Source organism: Chrysemys picta, chromosome 14, assembly GCF_011386835.1.
Source record: "Chrysemys picta bellii isolate R12L10 chromosome 14, ASM1138683v2, whole genome shotgun sequence".
Taxonomy (NCBI): domain Eukaryota; kingdom Metazoa; phylum Chordata; order Testudines; family Emydidae; genus Chrysemys; species Chrysemys picta.
In genome coordinates this window covers 35,139,609-35,165,588 of record NC_088804.1, presented here as the reverse complement: position 1 = coordinate 35,165,588, position 25,980 = coordinate 35,139,609, and the positions used below count along the sequence as shown (strand labels likewise).

General features: G+C 43.1%; 2 protein-coding genes across 2 annotated transcripts; one reads left to right on the top strand and one right to left on the bottom strand.

The window, feature by feature from the left end:
* Positions 1–1,379: 1,379 nt before the first annotated feature.
* MPHOSPH6 (M-phase phosphoprotein 6) lies at positions 1,380–15,705 on the top strand. Its single transcript, XM_008168634.4, has 5 exons — positions 1,380–2,179; positions 9,404–9,516; positions 11,025–11,115; positions 14,019–14,116; positions 14,762–15,705. Exons 1-5 carry the CDS (start codon positions 2,129–2,131, stop codon positions 14,895–14,897), a joined length of 489 nt encoding a protein of 162 aa, XP_008166856.1. The 5' UTR covers positions 1,380–2,128; the 3' UTR covers positions 14,898–15,705.
* A 4,992-nt stretch (positions 15,706–20,697) lies between these two features.
* On the bottom strand, positions 20,698–25,624 carry LOC101940914 (arylamine N-acetyltransferase, pineal gland isozyme NAT-10-like). The gene is given in 2 exon segments (XM_005292336.4): positions 20,698–22,876; positions 25,485–25,624. A coding segment is annotated over 1 exon segment (873 nt). The 5' UTR covers positions 22,872–22,876; positions 25,485–25,624; the 3' UTR covers positions 20,698–21,998.
* Between the last annotated feature and the right edge of the window lie 356 nt (positions 25,625–25,980).

Here is a 25,980-nt window from a genome sequence, read left to right as displayed (position 1 = left end):
CGCGGGCGTGAGATGTGCTGGCCGCGGCTTCCCGCCGCCCCCATTGGCCCGGGACGGCGAACCGCGGCCAGTGGGAGCTGCGATCGGCCGAACCTGCCGCATCAGCAGGTAAATAAACTGGCCCGGCCCACTAGGGTGCTTACCCTGGCGAGCCACGTGCCAAACGTTGCCGACTCCTGGTGTAAATTATAGTACAATTGGCACCACCATGGTCCCCGAAGTCAGAGGCATCAGCAAAGTGACATGTGCATCAACTGCATACCGAAAGGATGCTACCAAAGGAGCAGGGTTCATTGATCAGTGGGCGTGGGCACAGGAATTCTAGCAAAGCAATAGCTCTACTATCGATAAGGTTAAGACCAGCTTTCTGTTTAAAGCTTGACTGTTCTAAGTGCTCTAAAATCTGTCTGGTTAATCAAATTGCCTTGAAATTTGGTGTGCCTCGTGGGGCTGCGAGGTAAGGGCAGTAATCCAAATTTGGGGCCATTTGATCAAGGGGTCCCAGGATACAGCCACCAGGAAAAAAACCAGCTTGCATTCTGACAAAGTTTTGTTGCTCACAGATAGAGATCAAATCAGGGGTCAGATCATTGCACCAGGGTCTCAAACAGTACAAGGTACCTATGACAGCTAGAGCAATTTCCTGCAATATCTTTGTAGATCTTACTATATTAAATGTATGTATCATTGTGGGTCAGGGATTGTATGTAATTTCTCCCATAGAATTAAGAACTGAGAGTGGGGGAAGGAGGAGTAGTTAGGCAAATTAACTCAGGTTGTAACATCCCCAGAGAAGTACCACTACCTGGAAAGGCTCAGGTATACTAGTTCAAACTGGATTCCCCAGAGACTAACAGACAAAGAATGAAGTTTGGATAAATAGCCTGAGTTTAAACTGATACATGACCTTCTTTCTGATCCAGCAAATGGACAGGACCTTCTGTCCACAGGGGGCCTCAATCATTCCTGGGAGGTATTGGAAGGACTTTGGCCTACTGAGACCCCATAAGACTGATGGGTGACCTCTGGTAAGGTTTTGCATGCATGTAGGAACTCTTATTGTTTTTAATATGTTTTCTCTGTAATGCTTTCACCTTAAGAATAAATATACTTGCTTCTAAAAAGCTGTGTGGTAACTTATAACTGCCGGCAATTACATTGTTTGTAGCCTTCAAAGAAAAAGTGAAGCACAGATGACGGCCTGGTTAAGCAGTTTGACTTGCTGGGAATAACACAGAGTAGGCAGGGAACCCCGCAGCCCAGAAAAAAAGCCCAGTCACGAGGGAGAAAGATGTGGGTCTCTACCCAAGAGAGATGATGGCTGAGGAGCCAGCAGCCTGGAGTGGGTGCCTTTAAGGGACCATGGAGGTGGGGGGAGAGGAGGATACATTAAAATGTTCTTTGAAAAAGAGTTTGCTTCTTCAGCTAGGCTCGCGGGTCCATTTGTAATCCTAATGGAGTACACTGAGCATATGCAGAGAGACAGGCTAACTATCTGGGAAATTATCACCATGAGAACTTGGGTGGCTCTGAGGAGACTCTAACCATTATTAAAACTAAATAGCATCCCAGGTACTGTGAGGTTTGAATCCAGCTCCGGGCAGAAATCTCAAGTTCTAAAAAACCAGGAATATTGCTCCAATCTGCCTCTGCCAAAGGGGGAGTCTTGTTTTGGGGAATGTAATGAGTACAGCAGAATATTGAGAAGGTGCTAAAACTGGGTTTTGGAAAGAAAATAAACTACAAACAAGCCAATGCTCGCTGGGAGGGGAGGGTCTGAGCCCCACTCTCTGTCCCCGTGGATACACCAGGCTCTGGGGGGCCCTGCCCCTCTATGGATGTGACACCCCCCATCCCTCCCAGCCGCGTTTCGCGGGCCTCTTCCGCTTTGAAACACGCCTGTCCCGGGTGAAGCGGCTCCAGGCGGGCTGGGCTGAGCCAGTCGGATCGCTGTTGGGCGGCTGCTTCGCCACCCGCTCCAGTCCGGCCGCACAGGCCCCTGGTCGGAAATCTGGCCCTGCCCACCCCGCCAGCTCCCGGCTTGTGTGTGTGACACCGGCCCGGCTTCTGCAGCAGGCGAGGGCGGGGATCGATCGGGGCCTGCCCGCGGCCCAGGCCCGGCCCCGCAATGGCCGGGGAGGTGAAGACCAAGCTGTCCAAGAACCTGCTGCGCATGAAGGTGAGAGGCGGCAGCGCGGCTCGGTTCGGCTCGGCTGCCGGCGGGGGAGGCCGCTATCGCGGGGCGCTGGGGAGCAGCAGGCCGCGGGGTGGGCCGCCGCTGGGAGCCCGGGCGGGTTGGGGGGCCGATCCGAGTGAGGGATGTCAGGCGGCGTGTGGGGACGGATCGGGGGGGAGGGGAGAGCTGGGGGCTCTGGGGCAGAGAGTGGGGGGTGTATGGGGCGAGCTGCCCCTTGTGTAGGGATGGGGGTTATGGGGAGAGCTGGGGGCTCTGGGGCAGAGAGTGGGGGGTGTATGGGGCGAGCTGCCCCTTGTGTAGGGATGGGGAGGGGATGGGGTTATGGGGAGAGCTGGGGGCTCTGGGGCAGAGAGTGGGGGGTGTATAGGGCGAGCTGCCCCTTGTGTAGGGATGGGGAGGGGATGGGGGTTATGGGGAGAGCTGGGGGCTCTGGGGCAGAGAGTGGGGGGTGTATGGGGCGAGCTGCCCCTTATGTAGGGATGGGGGAGTGGCCCGGGTGATGAGGGGGGTTATGGGGCAGAGAGTGAGGGGGTTTGGGGTCAGGTGATGGGGGTGTATGGAGCAAGATGTCCCCTGGGGAGGGCTTGGCGGCAGTGGGGAGTGGGGAGAGTTGGGGGCGGTGGGAGAGGGAGTGAGGGAGGTCAGTTTGGGGGGTTAAGGGGTAAGCTGCCCCCCCAGGGAGGGATGGGGGGTTCCCAGGTGCAGAGGTGATTGGGGGAGCCTATCCTGGTGGCAGAGCTGGGGCTGTAGGCTTAGGGAGCAAGGTTTGGGGTTGGTGCCCCGTGGGTGGATTGTGGGGCTGTAAGGCAAAGGCCTGGCATGTAGGGATGGAGTAGGGTATGGTATTTAGGAGGCTTGGAGGGAAAGAAGGGCAAGTTGCTCTGGGGTTTGGGGCTCATGGGAAGAGATCTGGGAGGATTCTCCACATGGCATGAGATCTGTGGAGGAGACAAAGGGAAAGTTTGCCCTCCAGTGTTTGCGGGGGAGGGTGGTCACAAGGGTTCGCAGACCCAGAAAAATATTTTGTTTTAAATTGACCTAGGCCCCTGAGGGATCCACATTAAGCTCTGTTTCACAAAAACTACTGCTCCTGCATTATGATAACCCCCCCCACACACACACACACACACACACACACACTCCCCACTGTGAAAGGATTGGGGAGTCACAGAAAGGAGACCATTCCCAGGGGTGGTGCAGATGAGGAAGAATGCCTCTTCAGGATAGAAGGGGAGATGACCTTGGCCGTGGGGAAGCTGAAGTAGTTAGGGCTCTCCAGAGATGAGAGGATAGGGAGGGAGTAGGGCATTGGGATTGGGGGGCTGGCATGAAGGCTGAGGGTGAGGAGGTGAGGATTTGTGTGTCTGCCTAGGCATTTGTACGGTGCTGCTTGCTGTTGAACTTGGAACTATGGGGGGAGGGGGGATAAAAGACTAAATGGGGCTATGCGATATGGGGTGATGGAAACCTGAGGGCATCTGGGGGCTTGGAAGGACATGGAGAAGAGCATGTTTGAAGGGTATGGAGGTGAGAGACTAAACACATGCAGAGCTAGATCACAAGGTGGCTTTTGCAGTATAAACAGGGAAGAGACATGGCATTATAACCAGCACCCCCTTCTCTGCTACAGGCTCTTCCACACCCAGGCCAGCCTGTTCTGACACAGGGCTTGAATCAAGGTGCTGTTTCTGGAATCAGGTCCCTTGTCCTGAGCCAGTGCAAAGGGACAGATGTCATCAGGCTTGTAGAAGGCATAGACACCAGTGGTGTATATAAACTAAACCAATGTATAAAATAAGCCACTGGGTGCTACACTCATCTGTGTAGATAAAAATGTGTAAATACAATAGAAACCAAAAACCTATTGTAAGTATTCTGTAGTAAATACGTAGTCTAGGAAAAGCCTTCTTGAAAACAGTGGTCAAATAACATGATGAGGATTAAATGTTCCTTGAGATTTTGAGTGGATGGAAGGGGAGATGGACTCACAGTGTCTGCTACTGTTACATGATTCAGGACCCAAACCTGGAGTCCTGATCTAGGTGGAAATTTGCCTGATTCGGGATTGGGTCCTCTACAGTAAATGAGGCCCTGGCTCAGCAAATTAATGGATGAGCCATAAGTCATGGGTAGAAAATACCTGGCAAGGGATGTCCATGTAGAAACCTAGGGTTAACCACAACGATCTAATATGGGTTTAAACACAACTGTCCTTATCTGCACTAAGGGCAACATTGTATTTTAATTTTATTAGTTAACACGTTTTCTACTACAGTACATTTTCCCAGGATAAACAAGGCCACACTTTTAAATTTGCCTTGTCTTGTTGTTGTCATTTCAAATTATGTTCCTCTTCATCTCACTAACTGACTTAAATATTTCTTATATGCATGTGGCCATGTTGGTCCCAGGATATTAGACAGACAAGGTCGGGGTGAGGTAATATCTTTTATTGGATCAACTTCTGTTGGTGAGAGAGATGAGCTTTCAAGCTACACCTGAAGAAAAGCTTTTGGTCCAATAAAAGATATTACCTCACCCAGATTGTCTCTTGACATTTTTCTTATTTGTTTTGGTTAAGGTCAGTTATGTAGTGAATGCCCCTCTTGTCCTTGTTAGGAATTTTTAAAGATATATATAATTAACCCTTTAAGGAAAAATTAGCATCCGGTAATTCTAGCTTCGCTTGCTCTCTTCACCAGTTCTCCAGCTTTCTCAGATGTTCATTGTTAGCGCTCTAGAAATATACTAAACAACATGGCACTGGCAGGTTTTGCTAAAGAAAATCCATAGTTCTTCTGTGGTAACTACTAAACTGATGATATGAAGTTCCACTTTGTAGCTGTACTACAAATACTAGAAAAAATGGCTGTGCTAACCCCTGATGAAATGGCATTTATAACACTGTCTTGAATACCACGGTATCTTCACTTGTAGCCAAATATTTAACTCCTTAGACTCCCAGAAGAAGTCTCCAGTGGTTTTATGAACTACAGCAGGGGTCGGCAACGTTAGGCACGCGGCTCGCCAGGGTAAGCACCCTGGCGGGCCGAGACAACTTATTTACCTGCTGACACGGCAGGTTCGGCCGATCGCGGCCCCCACTGGCTGCGGTTCGCTGTCCCGGGCCAATGGGGACAGCGGGAAACCGCGGCCAGCACATCCCTCGGCCCGCGCCGCTTCCTGCCGCCCCCATTGGCCCAGGACAGCGAACTGCGGCCAGTGGGGCCGCGATCGGCCTAACCTGCCACGTCAGCAGGTAAATAAACTGGCCCAGCCCGCCAGGGTGCTTACCCTGCCAAGCCGCGTGCCAAACGTTGCCGACCCCTGAACTACAGAGTGCCTGTTGTTTTGATCCAGGAACATACTGTGAACTACCTTCCTTATTTCAGAAAATCTTGCATTAGCAGAACTGGGATTTCTTTGCTGAAAAACATCTGGAAATTCCTTTCTTCCCATGAGCTATCTGTGCTGGCCTCTTTATCATGAACATAAATGCTCAAACTCTTTTTCTTTATAACTTTAATTTAAAATATTCCCTTTGCTTGTCACATCTGGTTGAGCTGCCTTGACTCAAAATATTTCCTAGCCTTGGATTTTGTTGTGCACTGATTTTTCTGGACAGTTCTCCTTTGACTGCTAGAAGAATATCCTATAACGGGGTGAACTTAGACCATTGTCCCTCCCTTCCCTCTCCCCTCCCACCCCCCACTCTTTTCCCAACTCATAAATGTAGTAGCATGAGAGAGGGATATTAATAAAGTACCGACCTAGCCATCGCCCTTGGAATTGTGAATCTAGCATCAAGTCCAAAGTGAAATTAGTCTCAGCTCAGTGGCTAATGGACTCTGGTTCATGTCGTGTAATGCAACACATAATTCAGTAGAGTACACACTGGCATGATTGATGCTCTCTCTGTTTCTGCAGAACAACACAGAAGCTGAATCGCCATTAATTTTTTAAAAATATAAATATTCATTAAATATTTATAACTTAATATAGCAATGCCTTCATGGCTTGTTTGCTTCGTTTTAGTTGTGCTGTTCCTTTTTTAGCTTGTTATTTGGGGCCATAGTCCTTCAAAGTACTAAGTGAAATGAGTTTTGCAATCTCCGTTTAGTCCTCAGCTGTAGCAGAGTTCACTTTCCATAAAGGTAGCAGAATAATTAGCACAATTACAAGTCGCTGCTCACCAAAGGCTTAAATCTGTGTTTCTATGGAGACTAAACTTTGACCCAAAGAAACACTCAGCATGTTTTATGTGCTTTGCAATTATTGCAATCTGTATTTTTTTTTAATCATTTTAAATGTAAGTGACCAGATATTTTTATCCAAGGGATCTCCCAGGTCATTTGTTTTTAGGAACATCATCAATAAAAATGAACATTAATTGGATGCTTATAATAAAATTTCTCCCATTGAGATTCCAGTTTCCTTGATTAACATGTTTTTCCACATAGACTCCCTCATTTTACTCACTTCTGAGAAAATCCAGATACTGTAATTTTAAATGGAAGGCTATGACATATTTTTGAATTATTTCAGAAAACAAAACTCCATTTTCTTTACTTAAGAAACTCACACAGAGTTGGGTACATATAGCAGTAAAAATGGAAAATGAGAAATTAAGATGGCTTATCACTTTTCAGACTGTGCTATAGAATTAATATATAAATAAACAAAATTTAAAATAATACACTTACTGTTTTGCATAGCCTGAAAAGTGATAAACCAACTTTTAATTTCTGATTGTCCATTTATATATATATTTGTATGGGGGTGAGGAAGTAGTGGCACATTGCAATTTCCATTCACAAGCCAAGCTCTGTCTACTTGGGACACCAAAATGATTTGTCACAGTAAATTGTGCAGATGTTTGAAATAGGGTCTTGCATGCTCTGCTGTGCTTTGCTAGCATCTTCTCTGGTAAGGTTTGGATGTTCTCATGGCTAATGCCAGATAAAGATGCAAGTGTGATAGGGATGTGCATAAGGGCTTGTCTAAATACAGGTTGTACTGCTTTACCAGTGCAGTTAGAGGTACACCTGTCTCCCCTTCCCCTCCTCCTACCCCTCCCTCCCCCCGCCTACTATGAATGCAATTATACTTGGGGCTCTACCAAATTCATGGCCGTGAAAAATCTCCCCTGTGATATCTGGCTATTGTAGGGGAGGGGCAGGGCTAGGGGTGCCCCACTCGGGGGCTCCTACCATGCGCCAGGCTCCGGCTGCTAGTCCCCTCTGGGCTGGGGAGGGACGGGACTTTCTCTTTCCTGCAGCGGCCCCCGCCCCTCCCCTACTGCGGCATGGAGAGGTTCCCGGAGGTGAGTCTAATCCAGCCCTGGGAGTATCTCTTCCCCTGGCCCTCTCGGGACTAGCATCAGGAGCCCAGCACATGGTGGGAGCTCCTGGTTGGGGCGCCCTCAGCCCTGCCACTCCCCAGCTCCAAACCCAGAGCTTGAGGTTTAAAGGGGCCATGGGCTGGCGGGGGGGGGGTGAGAGGGGACCACAGTACCCCCCAACCATGGGCCCCGGCCAGCCCTGTCCCCCTGCAAAAGTGATGACACCCCACATGTCCTGTGTTCTTCCTCTCCCCCGACACACACAGTAGCTTTGTGACCCCCCCCCACAACACTTTTTTGAGTTGGGACCCACATGGTTACAACACATGAAATTTCAGATGTAAACATCTGAAACGGTGAAATTGACGATTTTTAAAATCCTATGACTGGGAAATTGACCAAAAAGGATTGTGAATTTGGTAGGGCCCTAATTATACTGGTATAAATGTGCTTATACTAGTATAACTTATTCCCCTTCAGGAAGAGGAATACGCTATAACAATATAACTGCATCTACACTAGGGGTTGTATCGGTATTACTGTGGGTAAAAAAATCACATCCCCTAACAGACATATTTATACTGATACAAAAGCTGTCTGTAGACCAGGCCTGAGGCCCCAACTCCATTCATGGTGATGTCAAACCCTAAGCATTAATTTTAAAAGAAATGTTTATAGCCTTTCTCGTTGTGGAGAAAGTGAACCTTCAACGTTCGGTCGTGATTTGGTCACTGAAATAGTTAACATTGACTTTTAATTGTACTCAGTGGGCACTTGAGTTAACACTTCATGGAGATGAAATGGGCAGCTCACACTTCTTCAAGCTATTGTTGCAATCTCTCTGTGAACTCCTCAAACATCACTGCATTATGCCATATCTACACTACGGTCATAGCGTAGACACTTCCTACAATTTTCCCATTGCTGTAGTTAATCCACCTCCCTGAGTGGCATCTACACTGGGGGTAGGTCAGCTTAACCATAGCACTCAGCAGTGTGAATTTTTCTCACCCCTTAACAATGTAGCTAGGTCTACACTAAAAACATTAGGTTGACCCATTTATGTCTCTCATGGGTGTGAAAAATCCACGCCTGTGAACGATGTAGATAAACCAACCTAAACCTTAGTGCAGAGAACACTAAATCGATGAAAACATTCTTCCATCTTCTAGGTGGTAGATTAACTACAGTGACAGGAAAACCCGTACTGTTGCTGTAGCGAGTAGCTATGCTGAAGCACTCTAGTGGTGCAGATGCAGCTGTGCTGCTGTAGTGGTTTAAGTGTAGACATAGCCTAATTTTTAAGTGAAGACCAGGCCTAACATTCAGGTAACATAAAGGCTCTCTTTGCAGCCTCGTGGGCTAGAGGCTTTTTTTTTTTTTTATGAAATTTGAGAACCTGGAGGACACAGGGACTCCCTCAAAAGAATACAGTAAAAAAACAAATGCTAACCTGGCCTAAGCCAAGTCCAGTTTGTCCCCTGACCTCTTTATGTGGTGGAGTATAACCATTTGGCATCTGGTATGCAGCAACAGCTTTGAAATCGTTAAATTTTCCTCAGTCCTTTGCCAAAGCTCCAGGAATTGCGGGATGGTAATATGTCAAGGAAGTCAAAACTATCTCCGGTATTACTAAAGTGCTGGTCACCTGGGTATATAAGTGGTGATGCAACTGAATTTTAATATTGCAGTTATTTGTCTGTATGTTGGCAATTGCCCTAACGTTGAGTCAGGCAAAACGTCTTAACATTTTTCATGAAATACTGCATGAACAATAAATGTCAGGCAACCTATTAAATAGTTGTAAATTACATTAGGGAAAAAGAAACTTTATGCAGAAAAATCTTTGTGTGTGTTTCTTTCAGTTCATGCAAAGGGGATTGGATTCAGAAACCAAAAAACAACTAGAAGAGGAGGAAAAGAAGATAATCAGTGAAGAGCACTGGTATCTGGATTTACCAGAACTCAAGGAAAAGGAGTAAGTTGGTCATATTTTTTCATTACGTATATCTAGACCAGGGGTCGGCAACGTTTGGCACGCGGCTCGCCAGGGTAAGCGCCCGGGCGGGCCGGGGCAGTTTATTTACCTGCTGACGTGGCAGGTTCGGCCAATCGCGGCCCCCACTGGCCATGGTTTGCCGTCCCGGGCCAATGGGGACGGCGGGAAGCTGTGACCAGCACATCCCTCGACCGCGCCAGTTCTCGCCGCCCCCATTGGCCCGGGATGGCGAACTGCAGCGAGTGGGGGCCACGATCAGCAGAACCTGCCATGTCAGCAGGTAAATAAACTGGCCCGGCCCGCCAGGTGTTTACCCTGACGAGCCGCCTGCCAAACGTTGCTGACCCCTGATCTAGACTATTTGGGAGGCAAAGCAAAGTGTTGTGTATTAATCCTTTTCTGTCCCAGAAACACCTCAAGAATAATAGTAACTCTTAGTGACCAGTAGACATTAGTAAAATAGATTGGTAGGTGTAGCGTACTTATGCGGCATTTTATTCTTAGGAACCACTCTCAAGGTTTATAAGTCCAGAGTTTGACCTACTTCCCCTTTTTTCATCTGTATGTTTTTCTGGTATCAATGTAATTATTTTCTTTTTAGTGACCAGGTGATTTAATGCTGCTTTTGCTTTTTTTTTTTTTTTTTTTTTTAATGGCTGAAACCTTGTTAATTAGGCCCCAATCTTGCAATCAAGTCCACGAGAGAGAATCTGGCTCCTGCATGGAGCTCCACTGATTTCATTAAGGTTTCATGCAGGCACAGAGGTCAATCCAAGAATATCCAGTTGCAGAATCTCTAATGGAGATGCAACAATAAGGAAAACCTCTTCTAGTAAGGGCACAAACGTCCATTCCTGCCTTCAGAAGAGGTGCTATAAACAATAAGAAAACTATTTTTAAAATGTTTATTTTATCCTTTAAAAGAGGGAATTTTTTTAACAAGAGGGAGTCTCTTCTTAACATCTGGAGTTCAGAGAATTAATTACATGTGATTAAAGTGAATAAGGTTACTGATATTTAGTATTTTACGTGTGCAGGGTGGGGATGAGGAGGTGAAACACTTCTGCAGTACATGTATGTGATCATTCCTGAGGGCGGACTTCTTTTTGTTTCTTGTTTTGTTCATTAAAAGAGAAAATAAAACAATCTTTGAAGAGAGAACCACACGGTTTTATTTCCTACCAGTCTCTACTAAGGCCAGCTCTACACTAGAAATTTGCTGGTATAAAAATGTCACCCGGGATGTGAGGTTTTGTGTGTTTGTGTTTTTTGAGGGGTTTTGTTTGTGTTTTTTTGGTTGGATGGGTTTTTCAGGTCTGGCTGGGCAGGGGGCAGCGGCAACATTTTGTATACCAGCAAATTTTTTCAAACATAGATCTGGCATAAGACACTTAATTTTTTTGGTTTTGCTTTTTATTGCCTTTGGTTATTGTGACTATGTTAAGACACGCTGTTCAGACAAATACTTGGTTTTGTTTGTTGTGCAGGAGTTTTATAATAGAAGAGAGAAGCTTTATGCCATGTGAAGACCTGCTTTATGGCAGAATGTCCTTTAAAGGGTTCAATCCAGAAATTGAGGTACTGTCAAATGTTCTACTTCTGTTAGGGTCATGGAGTGTATGTACCCCACACTGGACCAGCAACCAAAGGGTTAATACAGGCACGGCCAGCCACTGCTGTTTGGAAGCCTCACAGCAGCTGGGAGGGTTAAAAGGGCTGGGAAGCAGATGGGTGGAGTGGCTACCAGAGGAGTGAGCAGGCTGGAGAAAGGAGTTCACGCCAGCAAGCTACTAAGGAGCTGCCCAGAGGCAACAGCCCAGGAGGGGATGAACGGATCAATAGGCTGGAGAGCCTGCAGAGACCCAGGGGAAGGTGGGAAGAAGCTCAGGGCACTGTCATTGTTGAAGAACCCTGATCCTGCTTACCTAACTTGAGGGCCCTGAGCTGGAACCTGGTGGAGTGGGTGGGGAGTGAAGAAAGAGTTTTCAGACCCCTGGGCACCAGGAATAGACTGACAGCCCCACTGGGGGCTGCACTACGCTTGGCCAGAGGGGATGGCACCAATGCACCACCCCAGTTAGTAACTAAGAAAAACTATAAATTGGAATTAGGTTTCAACGTAACTTCCATTGAAATCAAGAAGTGTCTTTCTGTTGACTTCAGTGAGAGTTAACTGAGCTTTATATGCTTTGTAGCACAAAGTGGATTATTGCTAAATGTGTCCAATCTTCGTGCTTCTAATTTGAGCTCCGCTAGGTAGGATGAAAATGGTAATTTCCACCTCAACTCCCCGTCTTCCTCTTATTCAACATTCCCATTGCTGTTCAGCAAAATCAGCTGCTCTTCTAACTGGATTGTTGATATTCGGTCATTAATTCGTGTGTTGATACGCTCTCTCTGTGCTCACACTTGTTGTTTTCAACTTTTAGAAGTAGAGCTATTTGATTGCAGGAATTTGAAAATAAATTAAAATGCAGGCAAAGCATTTTGAAGGATTTTATGAAATGTTTGCAATTCTGTACTGAAAATACAACATTCTGGGGAGTATTTACTCTTGATCACACTGCCTCAGTAAGAGCCTAGGTACTGGATTGGTATTTAAGAGACTTGTTCCTGCTTCTGCCTTTCATTTGCTCTGTGACCTTGGTCCGAGTCTCTTTACTTCTCTGTGCCTGATTTATCCAGCTGTGAAATGAGGTCCCTAATAATTTAAAAAAAAAAAAAATTGTGGATGAAAAGTGTTGTGTTCACTTGTGTTGTGTGTGTTTGATCCATTTGAACAAATGGAGCCTTTCACCTCTGAGGCACTTTTACTCAAGTCAAGAGGGATGAAATCTGCCTGGCACTATGAAATGAGTCTTTCCAGTCCCAGATTGACACATGTCCATGTCACACACTAGCGTCCATTGGCACCCAGTGTTGTTTATCTCAGCTGAATGAGTGTGGAGGCTGAATTCCCATCCTCCACTGAGAGGTGGCTCCAGATTAGCATTAAGACATACAAGCAGGTGATATGGAGGAGTTCATTTTGTTTACTGGTCCTCTGTCAATGCAGTGCTTTCTGCAGGCGCTGTCTTAAATAAAATGTATTTCTACATTGTGATTCAATGTGATTGTGATTCAAGCCAAGATTTTGGAAATAAATAAAATGCTATTTCTGGTAAATATCTGGCATTTTCCCCCCATATGTCAACAGCTCAATAGTTCCTATACATGATACGTGATTCCTATACATTTTCCTCCCTTCAAAGAACAAAGCCTCCATGCACTGCTCAGCAAAAGAACTGCCCAATCTCACTGCTCTCCCACTTTTCTTCCAGTCTGGATCTTCAGTCATCATATTGCTCCTTAAATTAGGGGCCAAACTTGCAAACTCTCAGCCCTGTTGACTGGAAACTACTCATGTGAATAAGGTCTTGCAGAATCATGCCTTTAAAATAAAAACTCTTTCGAGCAGAGGTGTCTTTAACTTCTCTTCAACATCACACACGTCTATGGTGCTATAATAGTAACAACAACACTGCCATTAATCTGTGTCTCACAGCTAAATAACTGCCTACGATGAAAAGTTACTGATGCTGAATTCAGATCTAATGTGATTTAGGGGGAATTATGATTACTGTCTCATCAGGGTTGGCATTTTCACTGGCTTTTTTTTAATGCAAGTAGTATTTTATTGTAAAGCTTTTCAGACAGATTCTCCCTGCTGAATAAACATTTTCAAGTTGCTTAGTTCCTAAATTTGACCCTCCCTTAAGATCTGGGAATTATATACACTAGATTATACTTGACAATGAAAAAACAGATCTGCTACATAACTTTTTAAAAAAGATTTATCCACAGTTTTTGTAGAACCTACGATCGATAGTGCATTGTCACTTAAGTGCCAACAATTGTAAAGAGTGCTAAGAAAACCTAGTCCCAGATGCCAGGCACGCATGCTGGTGTGCAAACAAGGAAGGAACAAAAAATAGGTTATGTTTGTATTAGAACAATTTTAAGATGCAGGAAAATTATAAGAAAACTCATTATTTTAAGTTTTGTAAGGGCTGAGTCATGAGCTGTTTTCAGGGCCAGGCTGGGTTGTATGGGGACCTAAGACACTCCCCTACGCAAGCTATCTGAATCACTGTGCAGTGGGGTAACAGTGGAGGAACTAAACTCCACCCAGGTATTGCACTGGTGCAAATCACCATCACTACCAGCCCGTGGAGCAAGGGGGAAGCAGCCAGTCACAGTTCATTCCCTTGTCTTCTCGCAGCAAAGCATTGCTGCCTGCTCCCTTTTATTCACGGTTCATGGTAAATCCATGATCTAGCCCTAAGTTTATACTACGAACAAAGGAAAGCAGCTTCAGTTAAAACTTGGGGGAAAGAGTCCTGCTTGTCCGTTTTAAAAATGAGTTTCTTATCAGTAATATCTATATAATTGAAATTCTGTGAAAGAGTTAACTGTAAACTGATTTCCCATTTCATTTTCAGAAGTTAATGATCCAAATGAACTCTAGGTACAAGAAAGAAGAAATTGAAGCAGATGATACAGCCGAGGCTGACGTATCAGATGAAGAAATGGCCAGAAGGTAATTTATGTTTTATGGCATAGTTAAAATTACCAAGATGATGTGTTGCTGCACTCTCATCAGAGTGTTTATAAAAGAGCAAACTTTTGTGTTGTGCACAAGATTTTTTAAATAAGAATTTTGAAGAATGTGTTCAGTGGAATAGCTTCATTACGTCCTAGGGAAATAACTTGGGGCCATTTTTTACCCTCTGCTACACCTTTGTACTCTCTACTCTGTCACTCTGTACCACACTGTGTGACAGAAGGCAAAATTGGCCCCTTAATACTCTGATAGCTTGATACAGGCAGTAGCTGTGTCTCTTAACAGAGTGCTGTAAGAGGAGTGGCATTGGCAGTCCTCTGTTGCACCACAGATTCGTATTGCTGATAGGATTTATGACTTGCTTTGATTTTATGAATAATAGTGATTTGTGTCAGAGTCCAGTGGCACCTTATAGACTAACAGACGTATTGGAGCATGAGCTTTCGTGGGTGAATGCATGCATCTGACACAGTGGATATTCACCCACGAAAGTTCATGCTCCAATACGTCTGTTAGTTTATAAGGTGCCACAGGACTCTTTGCTGCTTTTACAGATCCAGACTAACATGGCTACTCCTATACTTAACAGTGATTTGTGTATTAATTTAAATATCTTAACAGATATGAAACCTTAGTGGGAACTATCGGGAAGAAATTCTTGAAAAAGAGAGACCAGCGTGTGCTACAGGATGAAGATGAGAACAGTAACATGAGACCTAGCAAAGCTAAGAAAATGTTCTTAAAACCCCAGGATTGATGTGAACTGCACAATTGAAGCTAATAGAAATGTTATCTACAGGGTAGAGTAACATGAACTGGGCAGTGTTTATTTTCCACCAAATAATGTAAGATATGTTTCAAAATCTAAGTCTATTCTGATTGAAATTTCTGCTGTCCACATGACAAACATACTTTCAAAGCGGGTGCTTATATAATGGATGTCATACATCCTTTCCCGTCTGAGCAAGTTGTACTGACCACGGGGCTCTAAGCCAGTTAGCTGTTTAAATGTTGTGCATAAGTAAGATGGCTATCCCGTGTGTTTGAGAGCAACAATCTTTACATTTTATGATGGTAATTGAATGCAAGTATTTCAACTAATGATGAGTTATGGCCAATCTTATAAAGCAATTCTGCTTTCAGTGCTTTTTTTACTGTATAAATTGAAACCCCTTACACTTTTTAAATTGAAAGAAATAGTCTGCAGAAACTTACACGTTTCTTTAACAATTCTAAAATTAAGTTGAAAAAGGAACAGAGAGATTAAATCCGTTTAGTTGAATTTTATTTTTTTATAAAATCTATTTAAAGAGAGGTTTTTGTAATAGAAGCCATTTTTTTTCTAGAATAAGCTAAATATTTATATTGGGTGATGTTTTCACTTTGACACTTATGAATCATGATCTGCTCAATCTCTCACCTCCAAAAATTTTTTTTGATGTTCCTTTGGTTGTGGTTTTCTTTTCTGGCAAAAAATTTCCAATCTTATAAACAAGATCTGTGATAGCAGAATAATGACCGCTTCAGAAACACATCATAAAGCTGAATAAAAACTTTTAAAAGACTTTTGTGTCTGATTATTGTGGTTTAGGTAATATAATATAAACACTGAAACTTAACGTAGCCTGTGAGATGTTTAGTGCATTGTTTGATAGTGTTTAGATTCAGGCCCAGATTTTTAAATGTATTTAGACATTAATGCTCTCAGCATTGCAATACCAACTGATTTAGGAGCCTAAATCTAATTTTCAAAAGGGCTTTAGAGATTGACTGTCAATGGGATTTAGATTCCTAAATGCCTACATCCCTTTTGAGAATGAAATTTGGGATCCTAAATCAATTAAGCATTGCAACTCTGAGCATAGCAACACCTCAATACCTTTAAAAAACTGGGCCTTAAGGACATGCCCCAAAATATTAGTTGAGTTGAAATGCCTTTTCTAGTTAGAAAGTAATGAAGCAGTTTGAAGCATTGTTGCACAGAGAGACAGTACTGGCCTTCCATCAATTGCTGCTCTGGGCACGTTGAAATTTGTTGTTCGCATGTGTCAGATCTAAAATTATAGTAGTTTTCTGTATCCCAACCTTCAGCAAGAAATATGCTCTCTGTTATTTTATTGCCCTGGCTAGTTGTCCAGGTTGTCGTCCAGGATGCTGGCTCTCTCGAGAAAGGAGGGATTGGAGGAGTTTGCTAAATTAAAGCAAGTAGTGGCAGTTCCATCACAGACACGAGTCGTTGGGTTTTTTTCCTCTCTTCTTTTTGGAACAGCTCAGTGAAGCAAGACACGAAACTCAATTATATAAAGTAAGAGGCCGTACATCTACAGTAGTTTGCATGTATGATATATGGACTATAATCCATATATCAAAAGCACCTCGTTAGATATTTAAGATGGATCACACATGGAAAGAGAAATACACTTTTAACCTAGTAAGGGAGCTTCATAAAGGTGGAAAGTCTATGATTCATGATCTCATATAGGTTTTCAGAGCTAATTAAATGCTACTGGTTCAATTACTTAAAACTTGACTATATATAATTGTCAATTGAACAAAAGTTAATGATCGCAAGACATTTTTCTTCCCAAATGTGACCTGAACTACGAAGTGATTTATTGTTGCTCATCACAAGAAAAACTCAGAATATATCCCATTATTCTTTCTTGCTTATTACTAGGAAATGACTACCCTGTTATATGAATAAATTTCTTTGCTGATGGCAGGATTTCTGAATAATAGTGCTAGGTATTTTGGGGAAACTATATTCTAGTGAGACACTAGTGACCACTAGATGTCACTAAAATTTTGTTTGGGCTTCAGGATTCTTGAACTGATGACATTCTGTTGCTTTCACATAATCTGGTCTGAAAGTTCCTTTGATTGGATAATTATTTGAGGCATGCATATAATAAAAAGAGCATTAAACTTTACACAGAGGCTTCTCTGCACAGAGAATGTATGCAGAGAGGACACCTTCTGTGTCCTTCATTCCAAGGCAGAATAGCTGCATGTGATTGGGAGAAAAACAAAAATAGCTAGGTAGTCGGATATCTCTGAATCCTGGAGGGTACTGTGCATTGCATGTGTTTGGGTGGAAGGTTTTGCAGGTTAAGTGACCTGAATTTCAACAGCTTCACAGAAAACTTATATTCTATTACTGGAGGGTTATAAGAAAATGCGTAACCTCGCTACAATTATTAGCAGTGTATAATCTTTAAAGGTTGGTACCCTACTGGCCAGAAGTTTGATTGAACAGCTTTCGATGATGGCTAGATGAACTCTTCAAATGCAACTTTAAAAGCAGCTGCTGAGGTTAGGGAAACCTACTTATTCACTCAGCTATCTTGGAGCGTCAACTGTATTGTAGAATCAGCAAAATGTAAGTGCCTAGTCGGAGTTGTAAAAGTGCCTAGATGCTTGTGAAAATCCCAGTAGGTATCTCTCTGGTGCCTATCTGCATCTTTAAGTGCCTAGATATCTTTAAAAATCTGATCCTAGGCTCCTAAGTCATCTAGGTGTGTTACAGAATTTTGCTATACATAGTTCCTTACTATAACTAGACCACTATGGAGGCTTAAGTGTAGACGTGAAATGTTCATGATGCAAATCTACATTTAATCAAGCATTCTTGCCTTTGTTACAAACTCAAAAATAGACCCATTGTTGTGGACAGTTTTGTTAAGCTGAAGTTTTTAAAGCATAAATGGACCTGTTTCTCAATCAAAAAGGACCCCTTTTTGATTGAAGATGTAATTTGGATTTTAGAATGAGCATTTTTGGTTTGGAAGTAGCCATTTTCTCAAGCTTGCAAATAAAGCAAAGTTTGGACGGGGGAGGTGCATAAAACAGCAGAATTGTTTGTGCAAATGGTGTGAAATGAATAATCTGTGAATTTGGCACAACTCTGACCAAGAACGAGAGCAAGGGGTGATTGTTACAATCTACAGCAGCTGGCATTCATGTGCTCATTGAGAGCTCATAGCAGTAAGAATAGTTTAAACTTTGTCTTCAGACATCTAGAACTATTTGTCCTGTCCTCTTTGAGAGTGACCTTTTAGGTCCAGATTCATCATCTGTCTAATACTGCATTGCATGAGGAAAGCACATATCATTAGCCATCATCACTCTTCCTGAAGTGTCCTATTTGAGGTACGCTGGCTGAGAGGAGCCAGAGAAGGAATTCAGGAAAACTACAAAATTAGTTGGCAAGTCATCAGTTTCTTCTGCTGCTTAGTGTTGTTAACAAAGAAACTGAGGCAGGAAACTAGATTTTGTTTTTATTCACCCACTGTTTGGATGCGCTAGTCAGTCAACGCATCCAGCATTGTTAAGAATGGATTAACAGCTTATCTAGCATGCTGTGAATAATTAAATTGTACTTATCGGGATCCAATAATAAAAACACAAGTTGGTTTATTTTATATTATATCTCCTCCCCCTACCCCTGAAGAGGCATTAAAATGTGGTGGTTTCCTTTTATGTTTGCTAGCTGTTGCCTACGCAGTTTGAGTAAATGAAACTTGCAAGAGAAAATAACTCTCGAAGATGATTAACTTAAATGATTTGTCTGAAATAATAGTGCAACAATTGAGCTAGTTCTCTCTTTCCTCTCTGTGGTGCCAGTTGGGTTGAAATTTTTACTACTACTGTAGTTGCCAATGCTGGGAATAGATGAGGACTGCACAACTTCCCTTCCCTTCTTCCTATCTTGTCTCTTTTGATCTAATTGATGCTGGACCTTAAAAGCCATAGGGGCAGAGTCTAGCTGAAGTGAGTGCTCATCCTGTATCTTACCTCTACTGATCCAAGAGCTGATTAAACTTTGTTCCTTGTTGTTTTTTTAATTGCTTTTTCCAATGGTGAAATGAAGCTTGAACTGGTTTTCTCCTGTTACTCGTAGTTCTTTTCTGAAAGACACTCCGAATACAATTGTTAATGGATGGTATTTTCCTTTGGGCTTTGGGTATACGTGATGGGCAGTTAGGCTGAGATTATTCAGAGCCATCTATGGGATTTGAACACCCAGCTCCCATTAATTTTACAATTATTCAGATCTCAGCCTGAAAGCAAAGTTGCCTTGTCTTCCTGTAAATCAAGATACCGTGCTTTCCTAATTCCCGATACATTTTGAACGTGTTGGGATATAGTGTTAACAGTGTTGGTGCCAAGTGACTTGACAACAGGTTGCAGCTAAAACGCTGCACAATAGTTTGGCGTCTCATTAAACTAGCCTGAAAGAGAGAGAGTCCACTTTAACTTTAAAATGTATTGCAGGGGAAAGGTGTCGGCTGAATTACCCTGTAGACGTAAGATCCCGTGTTTATCAGCATAACAGGAGTATAAATCTCTCCTATGCCTCCTGCCGGATCCTTTTAGGAATTAGTCATTCCTTTCCCTTTTCCTGTGGGAAGGCAGCTATCACAAGGCCTCCCTAATGGTATGAGGCTGTGGTTTGGTGACTCTAAGGGTATGTCTATACCCAGCCGCTAGTTCGGCGGCTGGCAATCGAACTTCTGGGTTCGACTTATCGCGTCTTGTCTGGACGCGATAAGTCGAACCCGGAAGTGCTCGCCGTCGACTGCGGTACTCCAGCTCGGCGAGAGGAGTACCGCGGAGTCGACGGGGGAGCCTGCCTGCCGCGTGTGGACCGAGGTAAGTTCGAACTAAGGTACTTCAAACTTCAGCTACGTTATTCACGTAGCTGAAGTTGCGTACCTTAGTTCGATTTGGGGGTTTAGTGTAGACCAAGCCTTAGGCTAGGTCTACACTACCCGCCTGAATCGGCGGGTAGAAATCGACCTCTCGGGGATCGATTTATCGCGTCCCGTCAGGACGCGACAATCGATCCCCGAATCGGCGCTCTTACTCCACCAGCGGAGGTGGGAGTAAGCGCCGCCGACAGAAAGCCGCAGAAGTCGATTTTGCCGCCGTCCTCACAGCGGGGTAAGTCGGCTGCGATACGTCGAATTCAGCTACGCTATTCACGTAGCTGAATTTGCGTATCTTAAATCGACTCCCCCCTGTAGTGTAGATGTACCCTTATATTTAATACCATTCTTATCTTAGGCCTAGTTATCTGTCTTTCGAGAGGTTTGGGGTACAGTATTCACAGCTAAATAACTACTGTATTTCTCAACTCTGAGAGAATTTGCCAGGCTGAAAAACTGATTTTTAGCAGGTGTAAATCAGCAGAGCTCCATTTGACCTGACACTGCAAAGCCAAGACCTGGTAATAATTGTCAAGTCTGGGGAAAAATCTCTGTGGGAGAGTTGTTATAAATGACGGTGCAGAGGGTGGGAGGGTTGAGGACTGACCCATGTGGAGCTCTACAGAGAATAGGCCTTTAGTAGATAGCAGGAGCAGTTAGGTGGCAGCAGAACCAGAGGCGCTGATGGAGGCGACACAGGAGGATGGAATAACCAGGGTGTCAAAGGCCACATTGAAGCCAACCAGAGAAAGAGCCATTATCAGCATAAAGGAGGCAGTGGTCTGCTACGTAGAAGAGAGGGGGTTCTGTGTTATGGATTGTGAGCACCAGATGAAAATTCCTCCCAGCTAAAGAGAAAGTGGCAAGTTTTCTTTGAAACACATAGTACTTATCTGATATTTGGGGAATAAAAACTTAATTACAATTCATACTTACAAAGACTTGTTTTCATTTATTTATTTTTAATATGTTTTTGTATTTCATGAGAGTTTTTCATAAATCATGTTAGAACAAGGAGGCTGTCCACTGAAAAGAAAATGTCTTGATTCTCTTCTTTAACCTGCTATTGTTAAAAGCAGCATGTAAGATTACCATCAGGAAAAACGACTGGAGAATTGTTTTTCTCAGTGGTCTATTCTGTTAACTTTGTTTTGACACTGTTTCCCCTGCACAGTCAGTTTCTCTGTTTTTATGGGTCTTTCACATAGCAACATGATGGAGAGAAACATTTTTAGAACAGGGAACTGCAATTGCAAAACCACAGATATTAGAAGAGGGGACTCATTAGTTAGACAAGGAGTTTCTTTAAATAGACTTGATTCAGTTGGATGCTTTTTATGCTCGTCACCTTGATAACATTCCCATTTGTATCTGTCTTTAAGGAATTTCAGTTTGTGGCCATGTGGAATGGAAGTAGGCACAATAGAGAAACAAGTTTGGGCACCATATTACAATTCATCCTTTAGACAGGATGTGAATTAGTACCACTACAAAAGCATCATAAGCAAAAAATGAACATACTAAACAAAATGTGTGGTTTGTTGTAGTAATCACAGAGAGAAACTGGATAATACTCTGCACTTGTAAGTCTGGGGACCTTAAAATGCCCTACATACATGAATGAATTATTCCTCCTAACACACCCTGGAGGTGGGGAAGTATATTTTCCCCATCTGTAAAATGGGGATATGGAGTTGAGTGCTTGATACAGTACTTCTAAATCCACATTTCAGACCTAAATAAGTGGTCTGATCTTCAGGTGTCTAAATTTAAGCAGCCAAGTTTGGAAATGTGATTTCCCTAATGGTCACATAGCATATATATGTCAGTAGCACAGAAATCCCAGTACTCCTCTCCGAGTTGTGTTCTTACGCCACTAGAAAACTTTTCCTCCCTGTACCACATATCCTCTCAGATCTTCAGCCAGCCTCAAACCAGTCTCTAAATTTGTGCCCACAAAAGTGTGTGTGGGCTCCATTTATTCTCTCGGTGATAACTAATCAACATGGGACTCTGAAGTGCCTGTTTTTCTGAACTTAAGTTCTCATTTTAACCTGGTATTAATGGATTTTAGGTCATTTATTGAATGTCATATTAGACTGTGAAAGATGCTGCAATTGCATAGAATTATTGTATGTTTTAGCACTACACTAAATCACGTACAATCCTTTGAGGTTAATTGGGACAAATTTTCTCTCTAATGTTAAGCTGAATTTATCTTTCAGTGTCTCCTCCACCTCTTCATCTTTAAGAGTCATGAATTCTACCAGATCTGTGTTGTCCTTGTAGTTGTAAGTTGTCTCAATGAGTGTCCACCCAATTAAAGCTCAAAACCCACCAGTGGTCTGCAGGCTGCAGATTGACTTCTTTGTAAACAGGGAATCTGGAGATGTCTGAAGATACGTACATTGGAACTGGAAATCTCTGATTGTTCGTGGCTCAAGACTGAACAAGTAAATTTTCCTGCACTCACTTCTTTCCAGAAGATCAGAATTAGAGAAGCTTTGGTTGGCAATGTATTGTTTCCTTCTTATTTTCTCAAAGTACCAGGTCCCATTGTTTTCTGTGAAGCGAAAGATGCCAGGAGTCTGAGGCTGGTCTTTCCCAGAAATAAGTTCCATTGGTTGCCAAATTTGATAGGATACACCAAAGCCTCCATCCAGGATATAGGCTCTATCATCAATATCCACCTTTAGCAGAAGGTGGGTCATGTGGGAAGCATATGTGTTTTGGTGCAGGTTGTATATATATGCTCCTAAAAGAGTGGTGTCATATCCCAGTGTTTTCAGCACCCAACATAAAAGTTGGTTGTGTTCCATGCACCATCCACCACGCTTTTTCCTTACAATTTTGTTGTAAACCTGGTCTAAATCCAAGGTAATGGTTTCCCCACAATGGATGCTGAGATTTTCAAATGGAACAGTTCGGATGTGGTGCTGGAAGATTGCAGTTAAGGTTTCCAAATCATGTTTTTCATGGGAGCCTTTGTATCCAATTCTTGCTAAATATTCTTCGATGTACATATTGCCTGTAAAAGAAGTAACATTAACAAAAAGTTAATTATTTATGATGATGTGAAGGGATTTCTTGTTGATTCCGACTAGCACAGATGCTATGATCTACTGAACCCCATCACAGTAGTATTGAAAAGAAAACTGATTCTTGTGGTAGAGAAATGCAGGAGTAATGATAGGGCATGGATGTTGGGATCTGGGTTTTTTGGTCCAAGGCCATCTCTTGACAAGGGTGGACACCATAGAGCAATTACCCCCTTGTGTGCACAAGTGTATGTAAGGAAGATTTTTGGTATCTACATTAGGTCAGTGTGATACCAGGACTCAGTCAAAATAGGACAAAATTAGAAAACAATTTTTGAATAAGACAGTTCTCATGTCCATATTCTCATCTGAAGAAATGATGAAGGAAGCAGTGTGATCTAATGGTCAGAGCAGGCACTTCGGAGTCAGGAGTCCTGGGTTCTGTTTTTGAGTCTGTGTCTGAGATCATAAGTAAGCCACTCATTTTCTGTATGCCTCAGGTTCCTCATCTGTAAAATGAGGAAAATAATATTCCTTGCACATTGGTAAAGCACTTGGGAGATTATTGGATTAGAGATGCCATAGAAGTGTCAAGTCTTGTTATAAATTCAGACCACTGATTTTTTTTGAGAGTCACAAATCACTAAGCTCTAATCCTGTCTAGTTTGATATAGTCGTGACACTTTGGTGTTGGCATTGGGATTCTCAGAAGAGGCAGGTAAACTCCCAGAAAGACTAAGACCATAGCCTCTGTTCTCAGCCGTGCTCTCGCTCACCTAGGTGCAGATGAAGGTGGTAGAGGGCTGTTTGCAGCTGTCTGATATGCCTAGCTGTCCATTAGCCGAATTGCTGGAGCACAGCACAATGCGGTCATGTTCTTTCCCCAAACTGGAAATGCTCGCCACACAACCTCTGTGATAGCAGCAGCAAGAGGTGGTATAGGAACCCATTACCCGGTTTGATGGCACCCAAGGATTCCCCTACACCAGAACTGGGGAGAACTGGTCCATATCTGTCCCTTTGAACCAGGCTTTCTCAATCCTATTAGGCACCCCCAGCTGGCATACAAAAGAACTGGACCAGTTCCATTATGTCTTCTTGAGTCTTTTGTGCGCATGAAGGGGGAGCAAGATTCAGCCTATCCAAGCAGGCGAGTTTGAACAGCCCCAATAACTGCTCACTGTCAGCATTTCTGCATAGGAATTATTCAGCTGGTTTTCCTGCCTTGCTGTGCAGCTGAGAAGTCATGCCTTGAAATGTTCTGAGTCTTCTCAATGGCTTGCTACAGTCCCAACATTCCAAGTGGGAGAGCCAGCAAGTGGCTGTATGTTGCTCCGTTTGAAAGTGGGACCTGTGCATAAAATGCTTTGAAGGTTTTCTTACAGCCTGTCCCCTTGCTAGGAACACAAACCATTTCGAGCACTCCATGTTGCTTCAAATGTTTAATTTCTTGATAACTCGTAAACCTACCTTGAAATATTTATGTGTACACAATGGGAGCTCTATGGTAAGCTGATGTTTAGACTGTTAGTACCATTCTGTCAACTCAGGGAATCAATCTACTGCATTGAGATAAACTCATCAGGGAGCTGCTGAGCGTTTACTGCCAGATGAAATTTCTCAGGATGAATCATAAAATGGTTTTCAGTGACAGATTCATGCTATGCGTTGTATAGGCAACACATGCTGTCCAAAGTTAGTAGAGAGCCCCAGCACTAGCAATATGATGCAATCAACCTCGGCTGAAAGGAGTTTAGTATTTGGGTACGTTTAAGTAACACCAGAAAATGGCCAAGAAAAGGATCGTGAGAGTAGCTGCTGTGAAAACTCTCAGAACCTACTAGAGTGGAATGGTTTACAACATATGTTCTGCTTTCTGCAGTAGGGGCAGCTTTGATTGTCCAGTGGAGACGTAACTATCCTACTCAAACTCAACCACCATTATACAGAGAAAATCATCAACAAAAGAAATTTTGTGGCCTGTCAGAAGTCTAGGAATGCAGATGCACATCCAAAAATGTGTGGGCATTGGTGCACTATATTTGCATATTCAGTTACCATAACTGTACACACTATCACAGTAAATCCATTTGCAAATGATCCATCTATTATTAACCCATTGTTCCCAGAAAATGGATCATTTTGCAGTAAGGAAAGCAAAGTCTGATAACTTCATATTTTTTAAAGTTATTTTTAAAAGGTTGTCGTGAATTCTTACCCCTTTTAATATGAACTCTATTTTTGGCTAGTTTATTTGTCTTTGCTTCCTTTATTAAGAATCTACTGCATGTGCAAAATTAAAAAACAACAAAAGAATTAGTAATTTCTGGGAACAGACTGTAGAATCTGGAATATCCGAGTTTAGATGAATAGGTCTGGTGGTAAAAATAAGAGAGAGAAAGCCAATACATATTTCTATAATTGTTTTGCAACTTTCAAGAGATGGCGTTAAACCAACATGGCTGTGTTTTGTTTCCATTTCTGCACCATTTTTCATACACCATTTTCTACAAACCTTAGTCCTACGGACATTTGTATTGCATGTTTCTCCAGGACCTTAACTGTACACAAAGAATTTGGTTTTAAAAAGGAGCTTACCTGTGAAAACGACCCAGCAACAATTGTATCAGGTTTTGCACCCGTTTGAGGTTTTGTTTTTTGGTTGGTTGGTTTTTGGATCGCTAAATCAGGAACAGCCATGGAGTGCAAGGCTTCCCCTCTACAAGCTTCTTTTTCTAAGTAATATATGTCTGCCTCAGGGCTGTTCTGTACTAGATCTTAAAATCCAAGAGAGGGCAGAGTCCATGAGATGAGTGCACATATTTGGACTTCATTGATCCATGAGCTGATTAAACTTTGTATCTTCCTTTTAAGAGATTTGCTATTTTTTCTACTGGTTAAAACCAGAATGAACTAGATTTTCCGTCCTCCCCCCGAAAAAATTCCATAGATTGCTGGATGATGTATTTTCTCTTGAACAGCAAACAATAACCATTGGCATTAGGAAAGCCAGTCTTCTCTTTCTTCTTAGTAAACTGAGTATGTTGTTCAGGTGTTGCAGGTTCAAATTTCAAAGGACCAAGTACATAGAACC

What these genes read in the sequence shown, in the direction of transcription:
- MPHOSPH6 (XM_008168634.4), top strand. Translation starts at nt 2,129, where the DNA reads ATGGCCGGGGAGGTGAAGACCAAGCTGTCCAAGAACCTGCTGCGCATG. An exon ending in GGTTCAATCCAGAAATTGAG is followed by an intron (nt 11,116 to 14,018) that starts GTACTGTCAAAT and finishes TTTCATTTTCAG; the next exon opens with AAGTTAATGATCCAAATGAA. An exon ending in GATGAAGAAATGGCCAGAAG is followed by an intron (nt 14,117 to 14,761) that starts GTAATTTATGTT and finishes ATATCTTAACAG; the next exon opens with ATATGAAACCTTAGTGGGAA.